The sequence below is a fragment of the Nanorana parkeri genome, unplaced genomic scaffold, assembly GCF_000935625.1.
Source record: "Nanorana parkeri isolate BGI_ZX_2015 unplaced genomic scaffold, ASM93562v1 scaffold952, whole genome shotgun sequence".
In the NCBI taxonomy this organism is placed as follows: Eukaryota; Metazoa; Chordata; class Amphibia; order Anura; family Dicroglossidae; genus Nanorana; species Nanorana parkeri.
In genome coordinates, this window is record NW_017307220.1 from 140636 (window position 1) to 148860 (window position 8225).

An 8225-nucleotide genomic window follows, 5' to 3' on the forward strand; every position below is an offset into this window, starting at 1 on the left:
TGCTTTGTGTGTGAGATCTTCCTGTACCACTGCTCCTAATTACCTTTGGTTGTTGGTGTGGGTGGTCAGCACTGCTTTAGTCTTCCTGCTTGTTCTGGGCATTAATCAATAGCACATTGTTCCAATCCGTTTTTATGCAGCCAGCCTGCAGCCTTGTCACAACTGATCTCCCTGTATGTGGGACGGTGTCACAGCCTGTGGAAGGAGCCTTCGGTTATGTCCTGGCTGGAGCAGAACGTCAGTGAAGTTCTCCGCATGGTGGACAATAGCGAACCTATTGTGAAAGAGTGCGATATGAGGTAAGTGGAATGCAGATGTATATTCAATTATTAAATTCACATAAAAAACATGTGTGTGCGCACGCATATATATAATAAACTTGGAGGACACCGCTTACCTAAGTTCTGACATTTAGCTTGGCTGCCTATCAAGCTAAATATCCTTGTTGTTAAAATATAGGACAGTATGTTCTCTGGTACCAGTACCTGCCTCCCTCTGAAGTTCCTGTAGAAGAGGGCATGTTCCTTTTCTGCTAGTAGAGGGGAACAGGGTCTATCCCTTTTCTGTTAGCAGAGGGGAGGGGGGTCTCTTCTACTAGAAGAGAACACGTCCCTTCTCTGCCAGCAGAAGGGGTGAGGAAATGCACCCCTTTACTTACAATAAAGGGGGAGGTGTGTTTGTTGGGCATGCCCCTCATCTACCAGCAGAGGGGACAGGGGTCTGCCCCTTTCTTAACTCAGCGAGGTATTTATTTAGCACAAAAGCTGCTGAGACTTCAGCTGCTGAGTATTGCATAGAGCTCTGGTGGCTGTAAGTGGTATAGCATATATACAAATCATATCCCAAAGGGATAATCTGTATATAAATGACATGATCAAATATGGAATGGGAAGCAAGTGAAGATGACTGTCATGTCAAAAATTACTGAGGTAAACGTGAACAGCGGCTCATAATACGGACACAGAAAACACCCAGCAGTGTCCATTTGAGCAAACTTGTTTTCCCTTTACAGCTCCAGAGGAGGAAAGCTTGACAACAGAAAACAGTCAGGTCGGTTTCACTAGTAGCTAAAACTGTTTTGTTTGATACTATTTGGAGAATAATAATCGAAAACTTCCTCCTGCATCTCACACCGCCACTAACCAGGCTTAGCAAAGTGTAAACAGGCCAGAACAAAAGCCTACAGATAACATAAAAAGCTTTATGTTTGGCCAGAAATAGCATCACCCTGTGCTATGAAAACATGAAAGACTTGTGATTGCTTGGCTGATACTTCTCTGCTTTTCCCATTGCCAGGAGGAAGATTCGCTATCAGAGCGCCCCCAGGAACATCCATCGTCATGTCATCTTGTCTGAGATCAAGGGAGCAAACTCTGCACTGCCAGTGGTGAGTGAAAGGCCTCTGTGTGTCTCCCTGCACTCGTCTCTCTCTCATCATTTTTGTTTTACAGAGATCCTTATATTCATAATGTCACAAGATGTAATTATCTCCTGGTGTACATGTGCGTGTTTGTTACTTCTTCACCGCTAGGGGGGCAGAGCAATGTGAATGTATGGGGCAACATTTCACTCTGGCTTGCAGCCTCTCTTCCAGGTGATCATGGCAAAAATTAAAGTATGTAGTAACCGTGGTGGTTGAATAACAAAATTAAAAAACCACTAAACCATTACTCACAAGTGTATGTAAACCACAAACCCATTCTCAGAACAACTAATTAAGCATACCAAAAAAAAAAAATCTAAATCATATATTATTATTCAGGATTTATATAGCGCCAACAGTATGCACAGCGCTTTACAATATAAGGAAGACATTACAATCACAAGACAAGATGGTAAGGAGGGCCCTGCCCCTGAGGGCTTACAATCTAAAAGATATATATGATGAATTCTGTAACGAGTTTATGAAAAAAATATTCATGTTAAATTATATGTCATAAAAAAAAGTGTACAGCAGTTTAAAGCAGAAGAAGAGGGACACAAATAAAAAATTGCTGGGAGTTCGGCAAAAATCTTCCTCTCTCCCCCTGCAATTTATTTATTTTCTGTGTATACTGTAAGGTGCATGCACCGTGCCATTAACACACTCGGCCTGTTCACAGTATCTGTTAGAATGGGCTGGGTGCCGGGAAGGATGTAACTCCTGTGCGCATGCGCAGGAGTTACACCATCACTAGCCACGCAGTGGCCGAAGATCATGCCGAAGAATCCCGGAAGTGTCAGCGGTAGAGTTGGCGGCAGCCGGGGGACATCGCTGAGGACCGAAGATCAGTCTGACAGATCTATAGAACGGCACACTTGTAAGGTAAGTGTGGCCTAATGCACAAGTATGCTGTACATACTTGCACATTAGGGAAGAAACCAATCCTTCAACAGTTGTTTACCTCTGCTTTAATAGAGCACACCCTAAAAAATGTATACTATTAAATAAAAAATATCCTGTGAAGTAAACACTGCCTGGCCAAAAAATAGTCACACACTCTAATATTTTGTTGGACCTCCTTTAGCTTTGATTACGGCACACATTCCGACTCTCCCATCATCACTACAAGATCTTGGGGAAAATGAATGCAACTCTGGATGGAAATAAATGTTGTCACAGTGGCATCATTTCAATAAGCTTATGCATTGGGACAACGTTTATTTCCATTCAGAGTTGCATTCATTTTCCCCAAGCTCTTATAGTGATGATGGGAGTCGGACCTCTGCATAAAGTCTTCTCCAGCACATCCCTAAGATTCTCCATGGGGTTAAGGTCTGGACTCTGTGGTGGTCAATACATGTGTGAAAATGATGTCTCATGCTCCCTGAACCACTCTTTCACAATTTTAAACCCAATGAATCCTGGCATTGTCATGTTGGAATATGTCCGTGCCATCAAGGGAGAAGTAATCCATTGATGGAAAAACCTGATCATTCAGTACATTCAGTTAGACGGCTGACCTAATTTTTTGGGGACATAACATTGCTGAACCTAAACCTATTATCCAATGGAAGGCTCTTACCTATGTGCTTAGCTAATTCCAGGTGGTGACTTTTTTTGGACAGGCAGGGTGTAACAGGTGCATAAAAGTTACCAATAATAAACAAAAACAATTGTAGCAATGATTAACAAACCTGTGATCTTATGAACAAATAATGTGACAGCCCAAAATATAAGTGGAACATTTTATCTGCACTGTGACATAAAAACAATCCTTCACTCTATGCTTGTGGACAATGTCAACGCCCTCTCCCTCCATGAACACAAATGACTCACCAAAAATAAATGACCTTTTACAAAAGGTGTGCACATGGGCAGGTAACATTGGAGCCCCAGCAGTGGTAAAACTACAAAACCCATCATGACTGCTTTTGGAAGTCATGCCCGTGACTGTCACAGTCTTTCAAAGCCTCATGGGGCTTGTAGTTTCTCCACAACTGGAGTGCCGGAGTTGCCTAACCCTGGTCTACAGCGCTTGGTTGAAGGAACACTCTGCGTGCCACAGGTATCCTTTGGAAAGTTAACTTTATTTTTTTTTAAAGTTTAGATAGAGTGGGGGGATAGTTAGACCCCCTGTCAAGTCTTTATTGTTGTCCGAGTCCCCATTGTAGAGATTTACACTCCCTTTGTCCTGGTGACTATTGTCACTGAGAAAGAAAGTGAAAATCCAAACATTTAGGGTTGTCACCAGAGCAAGAAGTAATGGAAAATCCTTTACTGGGGCACTTTAGTATGACATCATAAATAACTTGCTTGGGGTTTTTTTCCCTTTCCTGCTCTATCCAAACCTGGCTGTCCATACACTTAAAGGAGAAATATTTGAATCGAGCCCCAAAGTGACTTCACTGTAATAGTCCAGCAAAGCTATTCATTCATTTCTCTGTAGGTTGAGATGGCTATATTGCAGCTGTAGCTTTATCCTATTAATGTGTTTGTGTACCTTGTGTCCAGCAGTTTCCTGGAACTCTGTATGGTACAAGCAGATCATTTCATTCATTGCAGGTCATGTTTTAATGTTTACTGTGCATAATATGAATGAGCCTGTTTTTTAGATCCCCCTTTCAGAAGTGAAACCATCATCAATAGAAATTAATGCTTGCGTGTATTATGAAAGCAGTTTTATGGGTCCCAGACACTGACCTGCTTTGTACAGCCGTGTCCTTTGCCATGATAATGGCTTCTGCATGCTTGTCAAATAGTAAATCGATTGTCAGTGTAAAGTTTTGTTGAACTCTTTTTTTTTTTTAATGGTGTGTGGTTGATGTTGTCCCCGCAGGAAGTGACGTCACAACCTGTACTCAGCTTCGACCCGTTACCTCCGCTGGATTCTATTGTGTCTTATACAAGACCTGAAAGGTAACCAAGTTCCTTTAATTGATAAATGCAAAACGAATCCTTGAGCTAATGTGGATTGGTTCCCAATAATAGGGCTAAATTTGCATCCAGTGTGACCAATGTGAGCTTGGCTCACAGTGGTAGGGGTAAACATGCAGATATTAGGGGCCAAATGATTGGTGCCAAAGTGCTTGTTCTGGTTGAAAGATCACCATGACGGATTATTTAATTTATATATCACTGGAAAAATCCTTGTAGCATAGAACATTAAATCTCTTTAACATAGAACATTGGGCTATTTACAACAACAGGAACAATATAAGCTTATAATCCAAAGTTGCTACCACAATAGTCAAGATACTGACTCTTGGGAAAGTCCTTCCAGTATGTTTGTGGGAGAAAATCCACATAAAGAGAATGTGAAAACTTCAACTGGGGAACCTAACCAAGGACCTTATTGCTTTAAAGTATTATTAAACTCTCAAACTGTTTTTCAATAATGAATCCAGATCTAACAAATATACATTGCCCAGCAAAGTAGTGCTTTACATTTTTGCCCAAACACTTACAATCATCATGTTTCTGCTTCTAAGTATCAGCTAAGCTTCCTGTCCAGTACAAGATCACAAAGAACAGAGCAGACTCCAAGCTTGGAGAAGGGAGGAGAGGAGGCCAGGAGGGAGGGGCGTAGCTTAATTTGCTGTGTTTGTGGAGACACACACAGCTTACTAGTGCATACAAGGGTGACTGCATAGCACTTTGCTTGAGAAAGGAGTCACTCAAACAGGAAGTCAGGAACAGTGCTCAGGGGACCAGCTGATTCTGCAGGAAACTAAAACTTTTAAACATCAAGAAGCAGCATCCATTGTAAGTGATTTAATTTGAAGTAGCTTAAAGTAGAATTAAACTCTCCTCCTTTTTTTGCATATATCTACTAGCACGCAATATATATATGCAAAAACATTTAAAAAAAATAAAAGTTACCAAAAAGGTAGAAACTTAGCTGTTTCTCCGCTCCTCGCTCCCGGCTGAAGATCTGACGCTTCTCGAGCAGCCGTGCAGGAGGATGATGGGGCGGGCGCATGCACAGTAGAGATCATCAGTCGGCAGAAGAGGAGAGACACAGCGGAGGTGAATGCACGCAGCCCGGAGCGTGCACTTCAGACAGACACCATGGGACACGAAGAGTCTGTGCTGGATCAGAGACCGGCACCAGCGCTGGAGGGACTCCTGGATATAAGTGGAAGGAAGAAGATGATCGGATCAAGAGGCATCTTTTAAGGTAAGTCCTTAAAGCAGCATGGGGACCTGTAAGAGATACTGAACTGAAGCAGAGAAAAATGTAGGTCCCCTCCCCTGCCAGACAGGGCTGTGCTGTGTGGCAGAGTTGTGTAAATCTCAGAACTGGATGCACAGAAATACAAATCTTTGGCAGGTAAAACAGCTCCCACATATGTATTTCATCTTTGTATTTAACTGCTTTCCTGGAGTTCATTTAAAAAAAAAACATGAATATAATAAAAACTGACCCAGATTGTTTTTGGCTTAATTTATTTTGTTTCTTTTCTCCCTCTTTTTAGAACACATCAACCATCTAATGAAGGAACTCTTTCTCTGTTCTTTAGATCTCTATTGCCAAATTTTAACTTGCAGGTAGGTTTTAGAACTTGTTACATTTGCATCATTCAAGAAGCCTTTCACGGCCAGCCCAGTGGGATGTGCCACACTCTATGGAGACCACAGTATCTATTCTACATTGGGTGCAGTGTGGATACTTGGATTTGCAGTTATGAAAGGGCAACAGTTGTAAGGAGGGTTCAGACAGCGTATGTTTTGAGCAACTTTGCTTCTCTGCCTCTCTGTCATGAAAAAAAAACCTATTCTTTTATGAGATCATTTCAAATTAGATGTCTAGTGTGAAAAGCTCTATAAGGGATGGTGTTATTCCTTATGGTGTTATTAGGTTGTTGAATAGGAGCCCAAACAGGCATTGTGCTTTTGCCATGATAAACAGTCATCCCACTTGTAGGAGTAGACCGCCCTCTAGATTAATAAACAATAGAAGTCTATCTAAAAACCTTTTTGGATAGGGAAGGGTTTTTATTGCTCTCTGTATCCCTATTGTTGAGGTTGGCTCTCTTTCTGTCCAAGGTGGTACCACTAATGGGAGGTGAGAACTCCCCGGGGGAGTCAGACTGCACCAGTAACCTAACAGAGGTTCTAACCATTTCTCTTTCTATTAAAAATGTTTTTATTGCTGTCTGTATTCATTTCCCCTTGCTTCATGACCCCGGTGGCACCTGTCGGCAGAACAGGATGTGAGAGGAAATCTCCCTATGGGGAAATTCACAGAAGTAAAAACACAACAGAGCGTATAAACCATCCCCACTCTATTCTAAATAAAACAAGAAAAACAGTTTCAGGAGGCTTCTACTTTACTATTGACGGCCATAGTATTTGGCACCCCTGAACCAAGCCTAGCAGTGGTGTCGACATGGGAGCTCCAGAGTATAATATCTAAGATTACCATTTACTATACCTTAGAAAAGGCCTAGTAAAGGTAAAATATAGATTATGATCAGTGAGCACATATTTTAGGTTGTCTTTACAGTGTCGCTTTTATACTAGAACCCAGCCAAAGGAATCGTTTGAAAGAAAATGAGTTATATCCACCTCTCTGGCTGACAGTGACTAAATTCGTAGCTCACTTGCAGAGGTCTGGATGCTTCTCGGTGGAGGACACACTGACACTTCTGGGTGTGGCATATATTGTGCCCTCCACCGGGCGCTGTGGTTTGTTCCCAACACATCACTAGTGTTCTGTAGTGACAGCAGCTGGCTGGAGGAACTACAACATATGTTGCTGTGGAGGGGAGAACCACCGGAGTGATTCACCTGCACCCCTATACTCAGAAGGCTTTTTCCTTCACTCCAGATGGCTGAGCACAGAAAAGGTGACTATGTACTTCAGAGGGGGGTTGCGGCATTGAAGCAAACCTTTTGGGGAAACACAGGCTCATTTAACGTACAAAATACTACATATCCCTGTTTTTTGAAAAATGCACCAACCAACTAAAGTGTGTACCAGCCACATAACCACATGACGAGTGAGATTCTAAATTGAAATGCGATTCCATGCAGTAAATTGTCTGTACTGAGGGACTGAAACAAGAGGAAGGGGTTCACAAATAACACAGTAATCTTGGTTTTGTTTTGCAGGGGGAGGCTCTGCCGGAGGGAGAGAACGCAGGTGCTGCTCAGGATTTGAATCGAGGTGTGAACCGGCTCATGGCAGCCATGCGGGACATGCTAGCAAATATCCAGTTTCAGGAACCCCCGAGAGAAGACAATCCAGATGAGGAAGTAGATGGGGAATGGGACTGACTTTTTCCCCTTTTCTAGCACACTTGTTAAATAGTGAACCTGTCATGACAAAAATTATTGGTGCCATTCCCAACTCCTTTTTGAAGATGCTGGTTCCCTAGTTTTCTTGCTCATCCTATAGCTTCATTAATTGTCATTTGGCTGCAACCAGTATGTTTCCAGTGAAGTCTTAACTTTTGAGCTCTGTCCTTGTAATTTGTCATGGAGTCAATTTGACACACCGCCAGAGGATGAGAATGACAAGCACCAGCTTCAATAAGTTGACAATGGCTGTACCTTTTTCCTTCATGACAACATTAAGCAAATTGTACAGTCAAATTAATATAAATAGAAAACATATACTGCCTGCTGCTGGGGTGTAATTATTTGGATAAAGTGCTGGACTGTGGAACTAACTTGTAAGAAGTATTTGATCCTTATGTCCTTCAAGGGACTAGCCCCAGATATTCTCATTAAGGATGTTACTGGTGGTAAGAGCACTCATCTTCCCCAGAGGAAGAAGCCTAAAGAGCAGACTGCAAAG

At 42.2% G+C, this 8225-nt stretch overlaps 1 protein-coding gene across 1 annotated transcript in view; it reads left to right on the plus strand.

Moving 5' to 3' along the window:
• TCF25 (transcription factor 25) overlaps positions 1-7940 on the plus strand; it is a 28089-nt gene extending 20149 nt beyond the window's left edge. The window contains exons 14-18 of the mRNA XM_018566480.1: positions 141-299; positions 1297-1387; positions 4260-4339; positions 5899-5971; positions 7538-7940. Of these exons, the coding sequence (XP_018421982.1) occupies positions 141-299; positions 1297-1387; positions 4260-4339; positions 5899-5971; positions 7538-7702 (568 nt within the window). The 3' untranslated portion in view covers positions 7703-7940. The remainder of the gene's footprint in view (positions 1-140; positions 300-1296; positions 1388-4259; positions 4340-5898; positions 5972-7537) is intronic.
• Positions 7941-8225: the final 285 nt, after the last annotated feature.